Source organism: Gymnogyps californianus, chromosome 12, assembly GCF_018139145.2.
Source record: "Gymnogyps californianus isolate 813 chromosome 12, ASM1813914v2, whole genome shotgun sequence".
Classification (NCBI taxonomy): Eukaryota; Metazoa; Chordata; class Aves; order Accipitriformes; family Cathartidae; genus Gymnogyps; species Gymnogyps californianus.
The window spans coordinates 15,277,049-15,298,955 of NC_059482.1; the positions used below are offsets into that span (position 1 = coordinate 15,277,049).

The following is a 21,907-nucleotide window of genomic DNA, read 5'->3' on the forward strand; positions in this document are numbered from 1 at the left end:
CTCAGTATACATTCCTGCATAATGTAGAATATCACTTTAAATGTATCTTAGGCTTGTGTTTTTGGGGTGGGAAGAAATATCTTCACTATATGTATGTGTACAATGCTTTTCTTAATGGAAGCCTCAGGGCAGGGAGGCACTGCCATAAAACTGCCACAGAACCTTAGAAACATCTGGATTGTTCAAGTATTTTTGATTTCTCTGATACATGTTTCACTCAAATACCGCTTAGGGCTCTCAAGAAAATGGTAATGAGCCTTTTGCATCTGGATCAAATTCTGTGGCGAAATGACTCCCTGCTTACATTCTCCTTCTGTATACAGTCACTTAAGTAAATGTGCAGTGTAGGCCTAGTACAAATGATGTTTAAGTTCTTGAGCTTATTCAGGCAAACAACTGGCTGTGTAGCCTGGTTTAAAACAATTTTGAGGCTTTGATATTTATATGGTCCCCATTACAGTTCATTTTTGTATAGAAAACACAATTGTAGAGAAAACAGAAATTTGAAGGAAATTCTGCTAAGGAAACAATTGTATAGGTAAGAAATACAATCATACTATAAATGGAGGAAGGAAAGAGCACACTTTTGAATCCATAACTATTACTTTAATTATGTGCTCCCTTCTTGATGACGCTTGAGTATATTGCATTCAAAAGTGTCAGGCTAATTGGGTTTTATAGGCCTTCCTTGAAGAGTATATCACACCTGTAGGTATTTCTGAAAATGCCTAATAATTTGATCTTTGAGGAATTTTTTGCTGCTAGTGGTTATTGGTCAAGACACCTTAGAAGTATCTCATCCAACAAAGAAAAGAGCAGAGCCCTGTGTAAGTATAACATTTCAAGACAAAAGCCATAGATGAAGTTGTTATACTGAAATTGTTTGAGGTTTTTCCACTGTGCAAGGACTGTATATGCTGTGTTCGGAACTGGCTGTTGAACAAACAAGGGACGTCAATTTTGTGAATTAAGCAACCTGATCTAGTGGAAGGTGTCCCTGCCTATGGTGGGGGGTTGGACTAGATGATCTTTAAAGGTCCCTTCCAACCCAAACCATTCTATGATTCTGCGATTGAGTAAAGCCATAATAGTCATAAGAGACAAAAATCAGAGTAAAAAGTGTAATGTCAGAATATGTGCTGCATAGGCTGCAATAAAGGTGGGCTGTGCTACGTTGGGGTAGTGGTTCTGTCTGACAGCCTGGAAGGAGGCGGCACACGGGGGCTGGATGAGTTAGGCTTCCGGTGGAGTTGGTTTCCATGTGATCTACACGTAGCAGCTTCTCTTGCGCCTGGTCCTCTGGTGTTGAGGGTATGTGTGCAAGGATCGGAGTGTGGAGAGAGCAAGGCAGAGTTAGAGAGCAGTAAGTTACGCTGTCCTCGTTGGATACTGTGAAATGAGATGTTATTGAATGTAATGCAGGCTAGCTGTAAGTAATGCAGCCATGTGGCAAAGCAAGGTATGTAAATCTGGCCAAAATGCTCCTACTTCATTTGACAGAACTTAATTATTAGTGTCAGAAGTTAAGCATTTAAATCCTTGCAGAAAGAGACCACAGAGAGCACAGTTGTAAACGTACATAAAAAGAACAGTAGTTACTGAACTTTCAGTATTTCCACATTCAGCTCCATATTCTGTATTACACTACATTAAACATGATCATCTCCTACAAATACTGTTTTTATGCACAAATCTGATGAAAAGTAGAAAGTCCTGAATGAACTTAATGTGTTTTGCTATTTGACCTAGTTTAAAATGTATTTCAGCAAGTGAACTGCATCTTTGCTCTAGATTTTAATATTATCTTTGCTGAACAGTTAGAACATGTTTAGGCTTAATAATTGAGTTTGATACCATATTATCTTTAATTTGACAAGATTTTTGTGAAAGATGGTTTAAGCACACTTTCATGAACTTTCTGAGCATTTCTTGAATATTTTTTTTTCTCTGTTATGATTTTTTTAATTCCTGTGTCAAGAAAGACTGGTACAAATCCTAAATTAGATTTTCTTCTCTTAGATTGCAAAGAGCATGTCACGGAAGACGCAAAACCAGAATCCATCAGTGACACAGCTGACCTGGCTCTGCCACCTGAAATGCCAATTTTAATTGATTTCCATGCTTTAAAAGATATCCTGGGGCCACCCATGTATGAAATGGAGGTAACATCCTCGTTTGTTTCTGCTTGGCTGCTGTTTCTGTCTGGTTTGACTAGTTATCTATTTTATTGCTATTGACTGATTATACAATAACTTTTTAAAAAATGTATTCGTAACAGAACTGTTGTTTCTTTGTGTTCCACCAAGTGTTTTTTTACCTAAAGAAGTTTTTGTTTTATTTTGTTTTAATTCAGGGTACATAAATAACATAATGGCATGACTTTCTGTTAGCAAAGATGCCTGCAGCAGCGCTTAAGAATGTGGTGGTGTTTTTTCAGTTTATGACAACTTTGCTTTTGTTTGGGGGATGTTTGGTGGTCTTGGGAAAGAAGCCAAAAGTAGAACCCAGGAATCCTGTCTCTGAGGCAGCTGTGTTAAGGACTGTCCCACATACCTCCTTAAAGCCAGTCAGCATTTTGGGGTATTAAAAGCACTTCAGTTTGCACCAGAAGTTCTCAGACATTCTTTAGATTAATGTGACTCTTAGCTATTAAAAATATTTTATGATCAGTCAGGCACCTCCAGCTTCCTAGTACCAGCTCTGTTCCTCAGTAGGCATATTCCAGAATTTTTTCTTTCCCCCATCTGTATCTTGCTACATTCTATGGAAATGCCATCAATTGAAGTAGTTTGTTAGTTTGGGATTCTCTTTTCACCATTTACATTGCAGTTATTCTCTGCTTTACTTCAGGCCCAGGTGAAGGGATCGAGTGTTAGTAGTATATATAACAGTATGACAGGAAACCAGTTGCTGATGGAATGCTAAATTTTTCTGTCTTTATCCTGGAGAAAAGATCAGTAAACCAGTAAGTTACGGAGAAAATAGAAATGAAGGGAAAACTTCCAGAAGAGACAAAATTCAAACTTTTAAGAACTTTCTTGTGATAGTTCTTCTCTCCTAGATGAGAGAACGAGACTCCAGTGGGATTTGGAGGACAAAAAGGGGACAAGATATGCAGGGGAAGCAGGAGAAAATGAATGATCGTTAAGGAATGGGTCAGTTTTTAGACCTGAACTGAGGGGTTTGGATATGAAAATTTTATCATGGAAGAGATTCTTAATGAAGAGACCAAAATGAGGAAACAAGTTGAAAGAAGACAGCACTATTGATTGTGTTAGAGGATGATGATGGTAGCAGTGGAAGTTGGGGGGAATGGGAGGCAAGGAAGATCAAGTGATCAATAGACCAGTACCTTATGACTCTCTTGGCCGAGTTTTTTCACATTGGTCACTTGTGTTCTGATTTATTTCTTTTTACTTTCAGAAATTAGAAGAGGTTGCTTTTTAGGCAAATTACTTTATTGTAAGCAACTTACGCTCGCTCTTTTCATCCCTCAGAAGCCGCTATACCCAATAATAAAATCACACAAGGGAGTTCAAGGCCGTTTTAATTAAGAAGGTAGTGTGGATATACTTTAGTTTGATTTGGAATGACTGTAGCCATCAGACCATTTGTAATACTCCTGTGGAAATTTTTACTAGTCTGTCTATCTTTTTCTTACTACCTGACTTTTAGAAACAATTACTGAAAAATAGCATGTGGGTTTTTTTCAGAGAAATAACATTCTATCTGAATTTTCATTTTGAAGTATGTTATATAATTCAGACATCTGGTCTTTGGAGCTAAAGCACTTGCAGGATCATTTGGCTTTTTAGTGCTTGAATTGCAAATGCACATAAAGCCATTGTAGTAAATTGAACTTAATATTCAAGCCAGTACTCAGATTTCTACAAGTGGTGTTTATTAGTTTCATAAAGGTGCTAAAAAATAAATTGAATTTTGTAAATTTGTACAAAAGTTCTGTTCGCTTGCAACTGTATTCCTCGTTCCCAGTCAAGAGTAGAATTAATTCGAATAAATATGAACTTATCACACTTTTTAAAAATTAGATTGTAGGCCAAGAAATATGCTAATATGTGACTTTCCTTAGATGTTCTGCCTAGTTTTGAACTTTTTCTGGAGTTGATTATTTATTTAAATTTGGTAGTGTGGCTGTGTTGGCAAATAATTTCTACTATATTGCCCTTTTTCTACAGGAGTAAGTAGTGCAAGTAAAATTTTTAAAGTGTGGTTCTTAATTCCAAATACACAGATACATGAGTGCTTGGTTGGGGGGGGGGTTTACATGAACAGTTGCCATGAATATGCATATAAGCATTTCATGGATCTGCTGGCCTGTATAAGCTGAAATAAGACTGACTGAAGCTTTTGACCTGTGTATCAAAGGTTTTTTAAACGTTTCCATATTTAGCAGGCAAATTAAGTAGTGCATAAATAGAACTAGAGATGAATCCACACAGCATCAATTCCCTGCGCAGGTCAGGATTGATTTTCATGTACTATTTGCTGTATTTAGTAATGAGTAAATATTTTTCAGTACATACTTTATGATTTTTTCAATGTAAATTGCTCAGATAGCCACATAACTCCTGTTTTAATGAATTTTCCCAACTAACCTATTTTTCCTTTGAATTTTCTCAAGTGCCCCCAAGATTCTTTCAAATGAAGAGTATAGCTCTTGTCTCAATGACAGGCGTTTCAGATTGGCTACTGGTGTTTTTTCTGGTTTTCTAGTCTGCAGTGTGGCTCTCTCCTTCCTATATCTAGCCTTTAAAGCTTTACCTTTGACCTGCATTTTGCCATTTATAATTAGTTGAAATAAAGATACAATGGAGGCAGCCACCGTGTCAGTACTTGGATGAGACTGAGCAAATGGAACTGAAAACATGACGTGACTTAATTGATCTGTTGTCCTTCAGGGAATACCTTAAAATTAGTGATTCATCTTTCACCTTTTCAGTGCATTGCTTGTATATTTTCTGGAGAGGTCTCCCAGCAGAAAGGCATGACAGAATACTCAGCTCATACTTGTAGGATTAATTCATTTATCACAAATAAATAATTTTACATGTCACCCTACAGAACAGATGTTGGAATAAATCACATAGTAAGGCTTTGGAAGAATAATCTTGACAGTAGTTTAAAGTGTAGAAGATTTAATGAAATGTTTCAGCACAGCACGCTTTTGGGAGAAAGGGTTTATAACATACCCAGAGTGTTTATAATGAAGTATTTCTCTTTTGACTTGGATTTTAGCTTTCTCCCCCCCCCCCCCCCCCCCTTCTTTCAACCCTTAATTCTGCTCAGTTAACAAAACATTATTGGCACCACAGGAAGGCCCATCAGAATTAGTCTATATCCTCATAATGTGAGTGAAGTGGAAGTGACAGAAGCTCTAGGTCAGTAAAATTACCTATTCTAGGAAATGAAAGTGCAGATGCCATAAAAGAATAGATCTGTTTCATGGGACATACATAATTCTAATTAAGGAACAAATTAGGTTATCTTTTAGAAGCAAAACCTGTACAAAGCACAGGTTTAGATAGGCATTTTTATCTAAGAAATATCAGTCTTGCGGTGATATTTCTGGGAAATCCTCCTCCCTTAAAGGGAAGCTGCTGTTACATATTTTGCCTGCAGTGGTTTGCTAGGGAATGAATCAGAAGAGTAGACTAGAAAAAAGGTTTGTACAGTCAGGTTGGGAGAACCTGTGGAAGGATAACAAAGATGCTAAAGGCCAGCAAGCAACTTGGGACTGGTTCTCATCTTCCCATTATGAATCAGTGACTTAATAGCTTTTTATCAGTTATGCTGCCTTACAAAGTAACTCCAAAACTGCAGACTTGTGGATGATGTCTCTTTTCCTTTATCTTGGAATAACCGTAAATATTTGAAAATAAATGACTGTGCTAAATGTTAAGACTTTAATTTTGCAGTGTCCAGGCAGCTAAAACGTATCTGACAATATGTTCATCTACTCAGATTACAGCTAAATTGTAGCTGGGTTGGTCTCATCTACAAAAAATTTCAAAAACCAAGACTGTTTATGTAGGTCAGTGACCTCTTCTTCCATCATCTGACAGACATGACCAGGCACCAGCTGATCCTAGTGGTCACTTTTAATCAAAGTTGTTCAAAAAGTATAAGTATGGATTTTTTCTAATTCAAATGCCTCTGACTTTTTGTGAGAAGAAACTATTCAGAGGTGCTAGGAGTGATTGAGTCGTGTGGAGCTCACCGTAACACTTCATAGATATGTTTAATGTAATATAATGTACTTTCCTCTAAGTTTTGTATGGTTGTATGGGGTGTTGTGTTTGTGTGTTTTTAGGGATTTTTCAAGGGTCTTTTCTGAAGACAGTTATCAAAGCTGCCAGGGCGTTTTCTATACATACGCCTGTCAACATGCGTCAGTTAATGTTCAGGTGAGGAGGCTGCAGGAGAGGTAGTACAGTCTCTAGTAGTACAGCAAGAGACGTTGCTGGCCTCCGAGTCTACCAGTTAGTGCGAAGAATGATGGTTGAAAAGTGATTAACACTTACTACACACCTAGTTTCTCTTACCAGATCTCAACTTACTTGTGGAAGTAGGAGGAGGTACCTACCTAGTCTGAGGATAGAGGAAGGAGTTTGTACTGAGGTGAGATAAATGATGAGTCTTTAGAACCATTTGGTTTCTGATCTTTAGTCATGTTTGCTATTTTCTGCCCCTGAGCTCTCAAACAGTGGAATTAGTCTGTAAACTGTTTTGAATTGACACACAGTTAGAGCCAGTGCTAACATCCAGTCCAAAAAAAGGAAAAGAAAACAAAAAACCCCAAACCAACAAACCTTGTTGATGGCTACTTTGGGATGGGAGAGCGTATGGACGATTACTTTTGTTCATTATACCTGAAATGTTTGAAACCATGACAGGTTGCCAAAATACATGATTGTCTCAAGTGTAAAGGAGAATGCTTCAATGTTGTTGGATTTCAGTGTAATTAGCATGATTTGATTTTGTTAACCTGAGTTACTAAGCAATTACTAAGCTAATCAGAGTAAGTCACTGTAACTAGTAAAATACAGGGAATGGATATAGAAACTTATGTTAACAAAAATGTAAATGCTTGATAAGATGAGGTATTTTGATACCATAAAAGTGAAACGCTCTATTATGTACAGTTTTCTTAAATGCTAGAAAAAGAAACAGCCGTTCTAGCTAAATTATGCTAATAAAAGCAAATGGCATGATGTCGTTCAAAATACGTAGACAGCGGAGAGGCAGAAGAGAACGAAGGAGAGGGGCTGTGTGGCTTCCTTTGCTTTAGTGTGAGATAAGTATAGTTACTAACTTACCTGGTTGTCAGCTAGATCCGGGAGTGTAACACCAGTCCCACTGGCCTCTCCTGACAGCTGGAGTCTTGTTTGCGCCAGGAGCTCCCGTGTCAGCATAGCTTTGCTATAGCCAGAGTTGGCACTACTTGCACTGTGCCTCTGCGGTGTGCTAATTTCCCTCAAACCAAGGAACAGTGACTCTGAGCGAGGGTCACATTTCAAATCTTAGTCATCAAACTTAGGAGAAGACAGCGCTTGATAGTTCAGTATAGCATTTGGCAAAGCATATAATACAAAATCAGAAATTATAACAAGAAGCATGTATGTTTAATTTCATTTTGTAGGACTTTAAATGCTTTTATTTTTTGCTTCACCAATTCTTTTGCATGAGCAAGTTGTTCCTGTCATATATCTGAGTTGTCTACAGCTACAAGTAGCACAACTTGTGTGTTTGTAAGTGAGCTTATTTTTTTTTAAATGTGCATCTCTTTTTGGCCAGTAACCAGAGGTACCAGCTGTAGAGTGAATAGTTGTTCACTCTTACTGCATAAAGGAAGTTGTTTTCTATTTGTGAAACAGGAAAGAAAAACCGAGCAATAAGAATTTTATGGTCTTGATTTTGATTCTGTTTTTATCATGGGGATGGATTTCAGCCTGATACTGAAGTGTTAACGTTTGGCTCCTATTTAGAAAGAGAGTTCTTGTTCTGATAATCTCATGGAAGGCTATATTGTTCTGCGTAGGTGAGCCACTGCTGCTGTTTGACTTACAAAACTCAGGCCCGCGTACTACTTGGGGACTTGCAGCAGCACTTCTAGTGGGCTTACAGAGAGGCATTTTAGTAAGGGACTAGAATACTTGATAACTTACTATCTTTGGAGCTTACAAATCGAAGTACTTCTAATACAGCCAGCTAGCAGCAGGGCCGTACAAGTATTTCTGCCTCCGGACCTAAGGTACACGGCTGTACAGGCTTCTATACAGATTTCTCTGATCTTGCAGCTGGGCTGATGGTTAAAAGCAAGTCAACTTCGTGTATACAGAGCTTTGCCTTGTCAGTGTCTGTACAAAGTCTGATTAGTTTACTTCTCTGCTAACTCTTGGAAGGAAGCAAAATGAAAGCATTAAGATTATGGTAAGTTGTGCAGTGCAGAATGAGTTGACGCTAGAGGAAAAAACCCGGTCTATTGCTCTGAATTTGCAAGTAGTATAAAATGGAATGTTAAATGTGCTTAGAAACAAAATGTGCTTAGGACAAAAATAGTTGGAGAAATTTTAATGTAACTAGAAATGCAGATTTCGGAATTGGAATTCTTTTACTATGGTTCTGTTGTGAGGCTCCTTTGACTTGTTTTCTATCCAAGAAATGAAACATTTCTTTAAATTCTCTTAACAGTTTAATGAAGAATTCATCCCTTTCAGGAATGAATCAAATTAACTTTCAATTCTACATTTCAGTAAGAGACAAAATTATTTTAAAATTAGCCTATTGCTTTATTTTACAAAGGAGTATTTGTCTTTTGCTCTAGTCACTGCCTGACACAGTAAAAATTCATCCAGTTTCTTTTCTGCCTTGTAATAAATACATGACTGACTTAGTAGTTCAGAACATGCTGAATAGCTGTATGATCTTTCATCAGGGTTTCTTCATCTCCTTGAAGCTCAGGAAAACAAAAGAACTTTCTGTATATTCTAAAAGAATCTCTCAGACAAAGGAAAAAAAAATCAAACCCTGGAACTTTCATGGAAAACATCCTGCCTCTCTTTGCTTCTCTTAACACAGGAGACTGGGATTCAGAGACCTCCATTACTCTCATCAGTAACTGGGCATAGGCACACTTTTAGATAAGTAGATCATAGTCTTGTGTGGGGTAGAGCTTGCTTAACTACTTGTAATTACTAACGGGAGTCAGTCAGATTTCCCATCCTCTTTCGTATCTAGCCTGCTAGCAGACTCGTGTTTTCATTATTCAGAATTATTTATAAATATGCTTGCAATGAACAAAATCAGTGTGTTGTCTGACAGTAGTTCAGGCAACGCAACCACCTTTAAAAAGGCTTTTAGGTAACATTTGGGATCAAAACTGGCTTTTTCATATAAGTAAGTAACAAACAGAGTCAGGGCAAGTATACCTCTAGCAGATGGATTAAGTCATATAAGCATTCAGTCAGGATTGACTAAATACTTGAAGTCCTTGAAGAGAAAGATTCTCGTTGAACTTTTGGGGGTGGGGAAGGTTTCAAGAATGATATACTCGGATGTTTGCCATTGCCTTAAGCTAAGCAGCCACATACAGCTCCTGTTCTGTAATTAATGTTTACACATAAGGCAGAATTACTGCTGCATTAAAAAAAAAAAAAAGAGATCAGACACTTGGGCTTAACTTTTGTGTTTGAATGGGTACAGTTGTTTTGAAGGCAACTATCAAATTGTTTTTGCAATAGTTTTGTTACAACTGTTTCCTGTGTTGTTTTCCTTTAGGTGTCTGAACGCTTAAGTCAGCCAGGAGTAGCCATAGGCTTGGCTTGGACTCCCTTAGGGGGAGAGATCATGTTTGTAGAAGCTAGTCGCATGGATGGAGAAGGTCAGCTCACTTTGACTGGTCAACTCGGAGATGTTATGAAGGAGTCGGCACATCTTGCAATTAGCTGGTTGCGCAGCAATGCAAAGAGATATCAGCTAACCAATGGTAGGTTGGGAAAAAATGGCAAACAATGCATAGCAGCTGTATTGCATCACGGAGGTTGTATGCATCCATTGGCCTCAATGCAGGGATGCACATAAAGGAAGCATTAATATTGCATGGAAATTAAATGTCCTAAAACTTGATATTTTTCAATAATTCAGCAGACTGTAATATTGCTGAGTAACAGTAGAAGTTACTCCTGTTCATTGTGGAAATGTATGAAGTGTTGCCTTAACAGAGAAAGGGTTTCCCAGCAATTAGTGCTACACTGAAGATGAAATCAGCTCTGGAGTTCCTTTTTGTAGTTCTTTTCCCGATTCCTGCCAAGCTGAGGTGTTAGCGGCCTGGCAAACAAACAGGTCAGTCTAGGCAGAAGAGGAGTTGTTACTGCCGATTTCTCCCACCCTGGCCAGTCCCTCCCTACAACAACCTGGAAGGCTGCGGACAGCCTCTGTGCCAAGATGCTTCTCCTTAGTTGTGGCAGACACTGCCTCTTACTCGGTTTTACATTCAAGCTTTCCAGCAGTCCTTTAACGATGTAGATATAGATACGCAAGTCTGTAGTTTTCCTCTAAAATTAAGACGCGGTTTCTGTTACAAGTAGGTTTTCATAGTCTAAGTTTTAATATTTTGAGAATTAGTTGGGTTTGTATGGCACCTGTTGAACTGCAGTGCAATAGGACTTCAGTCAAGAAACTTTTAACTCTTTTGGTTTTTGTTTGAACTTCCCCAGACTTCTAGAAATGTGCTTTCTAGTTTGATCATCTGCTGAATGGTCAAATAATTGTCCAGTATCTGTCATTATTTATGGAAGTTTAGATAGGTTAAAAAACTAAATTGAATTATGTATGAAATGCTGCTGGCATTAACTGTGCACACGTTTACCTTTCTAGTTTACACTGTTACATCCCACAGGTTAAGTAAGGTGAAAAGATGTAAATGAGATCTACTTTATAATATTGGTTAATGCTGGGTTTCTGATTTTGTGGTATGTTCTCTGAAAATTGACATTTATGGCTTGGGACATGACAAAACCTAAAAATTCTATGTAGGAATTTCTACACAAATCCCTACTCTGAATTTCCCAACACATGCAACTGCCGAGCTTATTGGTTAACTTGTTATGGTTTTGTCTAGGAGCCTGGATGTAGGAAAGCTTGTTGGGTTTTCTTTTTGTTTGTTTTTCTAGGGCCTCTGCAATATAGTGTTGTTTTTTCAGCCTACTGTTACAAAATAGTACTAAGACTTTTAGTTCTCTGGTGGGCTTTTAGAATAAAGACTGGGAACAAAATGGGTTTAGATTTTTCACATTCAAACCATTCTTTTTTCCCTTAAGCTTCTGGAAGTTTTGATCTCCTTGACAACACTGACATCCATCTGCACTTCCCAGCTGGAGCTGTCACAAAAGATGGACCATCTGCTGGTGTTACCATAGTAACCTGTCTTGCTTCACTCTTCAGTGGGCGGCTGGTGTGTTCAGATGTAGCCATGACAGGAGAAATTACACTAAGAGGCCTTGTTCTTCCAGTAAGCATCATTTGAGAAAAGAGCTAAGTTGTATTAATTCTCCCTGTTCTGGATATAAAATCTGTTTATAGCCATTTACAAAAGCAAAGTCTTGCTGGATCATTCCTTAGCAGCACTCCAGTCTCTTCTGGTGCAGTGGTAAGAGGCTGATGGAAGCCAGCCTCCTGTAGTACTGCGCCACGCCTCTGCCTGCTTTGCATTTCATGTTAAAGCTAGCCTTGATGCTGTTTTCAGGGAAAGCGCATTAAAATGTCTAGTTAGAAAGGAGACCTAGAAATCTTAAAATTCAAGATAGTTCCAAAATATGTATTAGAATTTCTAAACATGCTTCCTCAAACTATTACTACAGAAGTATCTCCAGTTTCTCTGAAAAGTTGTTTCTTAAAGCTCTTACAGTAATTGCATATAGGTTACTCTTGAAACCGTCTCTATACCTCTATTTTAGATTCTTCTTCAATTTTGTTCCTTGTATATAGTTCAGCTGAATGGTGTTCCCGTAAAGCTTTTTCAAATTCAAAGCACCGGGGGCAAAGGAAAGTTTTCAAACAAATACAGTTTTAGTTTCAAGTATCAAATGGAACCTGGCCTAAGTGATTAAGCATATATGGGAGTTACCGTCTCATACCAAATGATGGACAAAGGAAGGATGAAGTTGGAAGGTAGTATTTTGTTTCATGCAGTAAACCAGCGATAACACGGTAATGGAGCAGCCTGGAAGGATCTCCGAAGTAGCATTCTGGTGGCAGTTAGACTGACAAGATTGCGGGTTCAAGGCTCTAGTGAAAAATAAACACTGCATTAACTCTGATCTGGTGCAAGTTTGCTTAGCTTTCCAAATACATCGCCTTTATTGCACCAGTGACCAAATTTTGCCTACTGTTTGAGGTGGGTGCAAAGATTAGGTATCTGTAAATACTAAACCGGGTTTACCTTCTTTCTGAATGTTGTCTAGAATCTTACTATTATTCGTAACTTAATTCATATGAGCATGCCATTAACTGTGTCTGCTGCCTGAAAGCAAGCAGTGGGGCAAGTATCTAGCATCGTTCAGACTAGAGTGACCACCACGAGGACTTACAGTCCGCTACCACCTTGTTGTATAGCAGCCTAAATTTTGCCCTTTGTGCTGTAATACAAGGCTTTCCTTTCCTCTAAAGCATCGTAAAATTGCCAGTTTCTTCTGTAAGATGGTCTTTAAATAGGATTAGAAAAGAGTTCAAGGGGAAGAAGCTACAGCTGTGACTAAAACTAATTTAAACCCCCTCTTTATATCTCATTACAAACTCAAACAGGTGGCTCACTGAAGTGATGCCCGTTTTTCTAGCACAAAGCCATCTCCACAGTTTCGGAGCACAGCTTTGCTTTTCTGTGCGTTTTCTGTTGTACAACTCAGGTTGTTTATCGTGTGGCATTGCATCCTTAAGACTATTTCCACCCTAAACCTAATACTGCCTTTATCTTGAAAATCTTCTGGTTTAATGTAGGTGCAGGATTTCAGCACGTCATATGAAAAAAAAAGAGTTAAGGCTATCTTTCTTAAGAAAAAAAATTCCTGAAAAGTAATGACTTTTCCATTATTGATACTCTTGTATCTGCATTCCTAGATTAATTTTTAATTTTTTTCCTTGTTATTAACTGTTACAGAAAGGGTACTGTAACATATCAACATATTTGCCTCATTAAGCATATAATGAGTTAAAACTACTGCTGCATTTTTAATTGCTTTCCTAAATGATTGGGGGAGGGAGAACGTTTCATTAAAATTTGACTCCTGATGTGATTTGTTACAATAATTACTTTACTAGATTAATGTCATGGGTTTTCTTATATATCTTTCTTTTCCTTATTAGGTTGGGGGAATTAAAGACAAAGTCCTGGCAGCACACCGAGCTGGACTGAAGAGAATTATCATTCCTCGAAGAAATGAAAAAGATCTTGAAGAAATTGCGGTGCATGTACGGCAAGATTTGACTTTTGTTATGGCAAGCTGTCTAGATGAAGTTCTTAATGCAGCTTTTGATGGAGGATTTGCAGTCAAGCCCAGAGTTGAGCGTTTGAATAGTAAACTTTAAGCAGACAGGCTCAGATTACTTCTGTATCAAATTGAATAGAGATGAATAACTATCAGCTATATATGTATCAAGTATAACTATGAGCTAAACTTGATTAAATGTGGGTGTAAAATGCAATCAAAATAAAAATATTACTTCAGCAGTTAACAACCTGAAACCACCTTTTACGGGCATTTGCTGCTTTTTACTATCATCAGCAAAGGATCTTGAAAAAAAAACTCATTTCCTGATAGATGCAAGTTGAAGCTGTCGAGAAAGAATTCCTCAGTTTATCTAGCATATATGTATGTAAATGTCAGCACATGATTACATCTTTAAAGAGGACACATCCACAAACAGCGAATAATATGCAATTCTGTGAGCTATATTCAGAGAACACCAATTGCAGCAAATGCAGCGCAGCAAGAGAGTCTTAATAGATGGGGTTGTCACCAAAAAGCAAACTGATTTAGCGCAAAAGTTTACTTATTTAGGAAATAACATTCAATGTGCTAATACGGAGCAGTTAGAATCACAGGAAAAATAAGGTTTTTGAAATCTAAAAAATATGCTCGAGGGATTTGAACAGAAGCAATATGGTCTAAATTAAGTTAGTAAGTCCTTCCAGCACTCAGTTTGAGTTTGTAGCAAGGTCAATGCAGACATAATTTTTCAAACCTAAATACAGGAAGCAACTGCAGAAGAACTGAAACGTACTAATTCTTGTATAGGAAGGGAGATAATGCTCTAAAGTTCACGTACGCAGTTGTACTTACAGCACCAGAAGTAGGTGGAGCATACTTGAAGACTTTATGAAAAAGCCTGGCAACATTTTGGAGGGACAAAGTACACGTCCTTCATTCTTACCTGATACAAATCAACTTGATTCTGGGATGCCTACGTTCGGAGTTTAGCCTATAAAAATTACATCCATTTAAACAATGCCAAGAAAATACTGGATCATTAAATTGCATTAGGTACTGCATACTGTGAATAATGTAAGGTTTACAAAAGTCTGTCAGTATCCCATCTCAGTTGATAGCTTTGTCTCTTATCTCCCCTTGAATGTCAGTGAAGACAGAAATTTAAACTTGTGTAAGATCCTTGAGTTTTTCACTGTTTGATACTAGGGTCAACCACAAGAGAAAACCCAGGATGTTACATTCTCTTCTTGCTCATTAATTCTGAAACAAACACAAGTATGCTTATGAAATGCAAATTGTATCAGTGACAAAAGCCTATTATATAGAAGCAGCCTATAAAGCAAACATAATTGTTTTGCTTTCATTTCCATAGACAGAAAGCTGATTTACCTGGAACATAATAGCACTGATAGTAATAAATTCAGTGGGTATTTCTGCGCCTGATTTACAAAAGATTTTACAACTTTCACAGAAGACTTCATCTAATAAAATGATAAAAATAAAACCCCCTTTTGTTTCACTATTTTAAGAATTCTACTCTTAGTCATTCACTAGCCGAGTTCCAAAGGTAAGAGGCAACAAACACCAAGCCTCAGAATACTTTCTGCCTTACAAAATACTTGAACACAAAAAGTGCAAAGAAACTAGACAATCAGTAAAACACCAGAAAGGTACGATAACTCATGTGCTGCTTTGCTTTAATCAAAACCAGTAGGGGGAAAAAAAATTCTTTACCAACCTTAATGCAGATCAAACAACGCTGCACTGCTTTGCACTAGTGAGAAAACAGACATGCATGGAATTCCAGCGCAGTCTGTTTATACACGGAGGAAAAAAACATTTTTTTTGAAAGACAGCAAGTACTGTAAAAAAAAAAAGTTTCCACAGCAATTTCACCACAGAAGAACAGGGAGTTGCTCCCAAGAAAAGTTAAGCAATGACTTTGTCTGCCACACCACTCCAGTTCGTCAGTCTTGTCCACACGGACTTTTATCTGAAAGGTGAGGCTTTTAATGCCACTCTGAAGATATTAACGGGCATTTACTTACAGCTTTTCATGTTCCTGCTTGCAGAGCTGACTTGGTTATGTTACTTTGTTGACATTTTTAAAACAAACCTTAAGCATTACCCATTGTATCAGATACTGTAGACACACTTTAGTGCCTTTTCTTTTGCTTTCACTGAACACTGTCAAGAAGAGTAACAATCTGTGCAGCAGCAAGCCAGAACAGTAAAGAACTTTTAAAGTCATTTCAATACACTAAGGATTATTCTGCTTTGCAACTGACAGTTAAATGGATACACCGTAAGATAACTAAAGCTTATCAAAGGTAAAAACAAAGCAGTGGTAGCTCCCTTCCTCTATCCACACTATAAATTGCTACAGGTAATAACTATCCCACTAGTGCAATTCATGCTTTAATCATAGTAGCTTTGAAAAGATACTGGGGAATACAACAGCATAGGCAGCAATACGAAACTGTTCACCTGCTTTAATTTTAAAGCACTACTGCAAACAAGAACTAGCAAGAAATGTCAAAACAGGACCCAAATATTAACATCCACATTTGTCAAATGTTCTCCTTTTACGGCTTTTTTTTTTTAAAGGGCAATGAACAACAAGGGGGATAGTGCTAGTAGACAAATGCAAGATCTACTGCATTTCATCTATTAAAGGCAAATTTGAATACTCTTTCCCCATACAGCAAAGTAAAATAGTACTTTCTAAAATAAATAGCTAATGTTAAGACAATGCCAGGTTTTAATACACCATTTATTTTAGATAAGGTAGTAAACTGTACAGATTTCTACTATATAACAGAGTGTAGTTGACTTACCAGATCCTCAAACTCTTTAGAGGAGAGCCACTGAATTAGGCTTCTAATACTTTTGAGGATCTGGGCCTAAGTATAATTTGTTTAATCATTCCATCTGATGACAGACATCAAATGTTTTATACAGATTTTTTTTTTTTAAACACCAAAGGGAGTAATACTAGTTTACATTACAGTAAGTCAGCATACATTAGTTATGCTATAGCATTTGTCCTCTGTAAAACATGAAAAAAACTGTCTGACCATACCAGTTAGCTTCTAAAGCTCATTACAAATGCAATTTTTGAAGTCCCCTTCCAAAGTATAGTCTTGATCTTCAGCCCATTCTAGCCTAAATAAAATCACTGCAGATGAGTGCAACAAGGCTTTAAGATTCACAGTTCTTTTGGGGACACAACACAAGTTAAACCATTCCAAATACAAGCAGCAGAGAAGAGTCTTTCTTATACAACTTGTATGCTTAACGCAGCCCTGTTACTCTCTAATCATAAGTATCAGACCACAGAGGGTTCTTACAGGTTCTTAGCTAGATTTTCTTAACAAGACTGGAGAGCTGAGAATCAGATAACCTTGGCAGGTACACTTCAGTCCAAGCCAGCCAATCACGAGGGAGCACGTGAGATGGTGAGTCAGTGTATTCCTCTAAAAGTATCTGAAGTATTTAGCCAAGTCAGAAAAATTAGGAAAAATTTCTTCACCGAAAGGGTTGTCAAGCATTGGAACAGGCTGCCCAGGGAAGAGGCTGAGTCACCACCCCAGAAGGTATTTAAAAGACGTGCAGATGTGGCACCTGGGGACATGGTTTAGTGGTGGACTTGGCAGTACTAGGTTAACGGTTGGACTCGATGATCTTAAAGGTCTTTTCCAACCTAAACGATTCTATGATTCTAAGCTTCTGTCAAAGACCAGGAGACAAACCTGAAGTAAATGCAGACAAGCTTAATTAGGTGAGAATAATTACTGAATTTAGAAGACTGCAAACAATTAGCTGTATATTCATAAGGAAAAAATGCTAGCTTGCAGGATTTTTTGAAGCGTTTATCTACTGTCACAAGGTACCAGTACATCTTTTAAATGAAATCTGTGCACATTTCGAACAGCCTAAATATCAAATTTTAAGAAATGAAACTTCTACTACATGAAGCCAGCTATTTCTGTAGTATTTTATTAATCCAACCTGATGGATTTTATGTTCCTTACCTGTAGAACTACTTACCTCATCATGCATCAAAATAATAAGAACAAGAGTTGTCTTAATAGATCAACTTCTGATAAGAAAGTTAAGACAGTGCACAGTAAATAAACTGTATTTTAATGTGTTACAAAAGTAGTTAATAGCCAGACTACCTCCCCAAACAGATGTCCACTACTATGAGGTTCGACAAAGATTTCTTTCAAATAGCTTGAGATGAAACAGCTTTTCACCTTACTCTTTTTTCTGTCTCTATGTTTTGTAACACAAATACCATATACATTCATGGTTAAATATTTCACATACAGGCAGTCTGCATAAAGCCCAATATCCTTCAAAAGCCTTTACGGCCGGTGAATCACACCTGTAAGAGATCATCTGCATTGTAATGTGTATCATGTCACTAAAATGATATACAAAAATCAGTTCAAGACAGTTACTTTAGTAACAACCAAAAGACGTGAAGACAAGAAACCGAGCAAGAGTATCAATGTGTCAAACTTTGAGCTAAAGCAAAAAGCAAAAGTTGTTGTTTTTTTTTTAATTTGCCAGGTATTCTTTTAATGACAAATATAAAAAGACTGAAAACATCTCATTCTGACTGCCTTTTTTTCTTTAAAAAACAAATGCTCTGTTTTTATAATTACAAATACTGTGTAAGACAATACCTTCTTTGTACTGCAAAACCAACAAATACAAGGATGCAATCAAGTTTCTAAGCATCTCTAAATTTGAAATGTGAAGTATTATTTTTTTAATTTGGAAAATTCTTAGTAATTGTTCATTTTTGTTAGAAGATAACTCAAAGTACAACAACATCTAGACCTGTTTTTAAAGGAGCTTTCTTTCCTGGTACATCTTTGAACATAAGTACTCCTTTCAAGTTCAGTACATTCACAAAATAGCTCAATTAAGAACAGTATCACCAATGAACTGACTACTGGAAAGAGACAAAATTTACCAAACATACAGAAATATAAGTTTTACCATAGCAATTATGCATATCAAAAGATGACACCTGTAATTAATTTTAAAAAGATACAAAAAAGAGAAAAACCTGAATTACAGAAAAGAAAGTCATATTTATTTAATGAAAAACTAGAAGTTAATAAAAATTAGCAAATACACAAAAAATATACACAAACAGCAGCAATACTATGTAGTGACTTACAAAGGGGGGGTGGGGGGGAGGAGGGGAAGCAGTGGCCAGAGACCAGACCGCTCAACATGGCTTGTCAGTCAAAGGGGGGAGGAAAAAAAAACACAAACAAAAACACGAAACAGTATCCTTTTCAACAGTACAATCAATCTACAAACAAGTTTTTAGAATTATTTTACAACATTTCCTGTAGAATCAATTCTTAATACAAAAGATGCCCATTTTGGGTGTATATATATTTTCAGTGGTTTACTGTTGACTTATTTTAAATATATTAGTGTTACTACATGCAACTGCTTCCTGTAATTTAACAGCCTTTCCTTTTATTTACCTTCATATATGTCTACCCTCCATCTACCAAATAATTTGTCTTACAGTCAAAGATGGTTACCCTAGTTTCTGCTAAATTAAATGCAACGGTTTTAAACACTGGCCTGAAGAGGTTTGATTGCCATTTCAACACATAGATATAGTTACATTGATGCCTAAATTGCCATTTTCTGCAAAGAGCTGTGCAATGCTGGTGTCAAAGACTAGACAGTCACTATTCATAATGGCTGTTGCAATTCCCTCATGAATAGATCGAGGAGTTGCTTCCCAAGTCAATCGCCGCCTATGACCATTTAACTCAAGTCGATAAGCAAAGTTTTCTGCTTGCTTGCGTGTTCCTATCAGCTGTACAATTGCAAAGAACTGCTGGTGACCATCATATTTTTCCTGTTTCTCCAATACTAACATGAAATGAAAGCCAAAACAAGACTGCATCATAACCCAGTCAACAGCACCAGGAAGATTAATGTCTGTAGCAAGGAACACTATATCTTCTCCCTGAAGTGTTGTAATTGACTTATGTTGATGCATCAGATGTGGCATTACAGCATCCAGAGAACCTTGCCATTTACATGAAGCACCAGGACATGGACAGGAATAAGGCCTAAACTCACACAGCTCCTCATGGTCTGCTTTTTCTGTGTGTGGCAAAGTTATCTCACATCCGGAAGAGGCATATTTACATGGGAATAGTACAGAATTGGCAACTTTCTCCATAGCCAGGTTACGAATGGAGCCCAGCGGGCCTCGGCAAGTTGGACAGCACGTAAGTTTGGGGCGACAGTTGCTACAAACAAGATGGCCACTCTGACACTGAAGAATTGGTGGCAGCACATAGTCAAAACACACAGGACACTCAAAGAGACTAGCCAAGTCATTATTGGAAGCTGTAGTGCCAGTCAGTGCAGGCACCCTCTGTGATGGCGTACACTTTGAAGTACCTGTAGGTAGTGCTGTAGCAGTCTGACGGCTCATTTCTGTAACAGAAGAGAGAAAAAAGAATGAGTATCTAAACACATTTTATTTTCCTCTGCCTACAGTATTTCTTGATTTACAAAGAAGCTCCAAAAGAAAATAGATACAAATGAAAGCAAAAAAACCATGTAATGCAAACTGTGGATACGTTACGTGTAGAATATCAGTTGTGCTGCATACAATACAGACACTTGTATGCCACGCAAATTTAACAAGTGAAGGAGTTCTGCTAACTATTCTGAAGTGGAATTTACCTATTGGAAGCTGCAAGGGAGATGAGTGAAGATACATTAAAAATGTAACTGAAATCCTCGAAGTTTGTTGTTGTTCGGGGTTTTTTTAATATTGCATTTACAAAATACTCCAGCCAGATCACTTGCATCTAACAACTAGGAGCACTATGGAACAATTCTAAAGCTGAATTTTAAGTTATTCTGTATTTAGTGAGATGAGAAGCTAGCCATTGTTAATGAAAAAATGAACTTCCGGATATGACCTTCTCAGTAATCATGTTTACTGTATAATTTTTTTAAAAAAATTGAAAAACAGTAGCAAGGAAAAACACAGCTAAGAAGATTAATACACTGCTTTTTTCCCAGGATAGGATAGCGACTCTTCATTTTCATTACTCTGTTACTAAGGCCCATAGCTTGTAAAGTGCATCCATTGCTTCAGCCTTCTGAACTAAACCATTTGTGAAGATACCAGAAAAGAAAAACAAAGCAATTATTTTATTGAATTTCCCAAATAAGAAATTCAAAAGATTAAATTTGAGAATTAATTTTAACATATAAGTACTCAAACATTTCCAGTAACTTGAAAAGGCACTGTTGATGAAGTTTTACATTCAGTGGAGTTTACACTGAAGTTCTATTCTTTCAAATGTTCCCAGACAAAAGTTAACAGCTGTCTGACCAAACAGCTTGCTCAAGCATTCAACAGATGTGGTAAAAGTACCATATTTCTTAACATGTTATGGATGCTACACTTTCTTCTGCACCCCCTAACTCTCCTCCTTCTTGTGCAAAAGGAATTACTAGTACTACCAGAAAAAATAAACACTCCATTTTGAAAAAAATAAACCTTGCCTTCGTAGGTTAAGAAAAGTTAAGTAAAATGCTATCCAAAATTGGCTTCTGTTACCCAGTAAAATTCTCAACCACCTTAAGTGCTTCTCTGCAAGTACACCAGCTCTGTATCTGTCACATATGTATAAAGCTCTCAAAATAAACCTCATCTTTAATCTCCTCGCTATTTGACGTGGGAATATTAGGCAACAGGCAAGCTTCCCATATTTAGCATCATTTCACCCACAAACTTACTCATACTTGGACTAGATACCTCAAAGCAGCATACTGTGCATGCTTTTGCAAGACATGCACTGTTCAGGGCACGAAGTGAAGGAACTAAGAGATTCCAACGTGCAAAGTATCTTATCCCTTGACATTCAAAAAGTAATCACAGGCAATTTCAAATTCTTCTACAGAAGCACCTCTCCGCAGTCCAGAGCTCCAAAAACATGAGCGTCTAAGATCTGGTATTCAGTCGCTGACTTTATGAGTCTCACGTGCCCAATAACAGCATCATCTCACCCCTCCAAAGTCTCTTGCTTCATCTCAGGCTTGTTGGACTAGAAATATCCAGTTCCCACCTTCAGAAAAAAACCCATACAGTGGTTTTCAATGCTGGGCCTTAACTGATACTGTAGAGGTATGACAGGAATGTTTGTGTCTTTTGGCCTTATTTTCCTACTGTAAGGCATTCCAGCTTAGATGAAAAGTTGAAGATATCTGTGACATATCAAATATATGTTCTGGGGAAGTGATGCCACACCAGCTTGTTGCAAGGGGATTCAAATGATAAGGCCTCTGTGACAACTGAGCACTGCTGCTATTTTCCCCCAACACCTGTA

General features: G+C 37.4%; 2 protein-coding genes across 13 annotated transcripts in view; one reads left to right on the plus strand and one right to left on the minus strand.

Moving 5' to 3' along the window:
* LONP2 (lon peptidase 2, peroxisomal) overlaps positions 1-14,935 on the plus strand; it is a 46,439-nt gene extending 31,504 nt beyond the window's left edge. For both annotated transcript variants that reach the window (XM_050903868.1, XM_050903869.1), the window contains 4 exons: positions 2,020-2,162; positions 9,799-10,006; positions 11,340-11,530; positions 13,381-14,935. In XM_050903868.1, coding sequence (XP_050759825.1) covers positions 2,020-2,162; positions 9,799-10,006; positions 11,340-11,530; positions 13,381-13,602 — 764 coding nt within the window. In that variant the 3' untranslated portion in view covers positions 13,603-14,935. The remainder of the gene's footprint in view (positions 1-2,019; positions 2,163-9,798; positions 10,007-11,339; positions 11,531-13,380) is intronic.
* Positions 14,936-17,630: 2,695 nt separating this feature from the next.
* The window catches only part of SIAH1 (siah E3 ubiquitin protein ligase 1), a 77,337-nt gene continuing 73,060 nt past the window's right edge, over positions 17,631-21,907 (minus strand). For all 11 annotated transcript variants that reach the window (XM_050903779.1, XM_050903783.1, XM_050903782.1 and 8 more), the window contains one exon: positions 17,631-19,997. In XM_050903779.1, the coding sequence (XP_050759736.1) occupies positions 19,147-19,997 (851 nt within the window). In that variant the 3' untranslated portion in view covers positions 17,631-19,146. The remainder of the gene's footprint in view (positions 19,998-21,907) is intronic.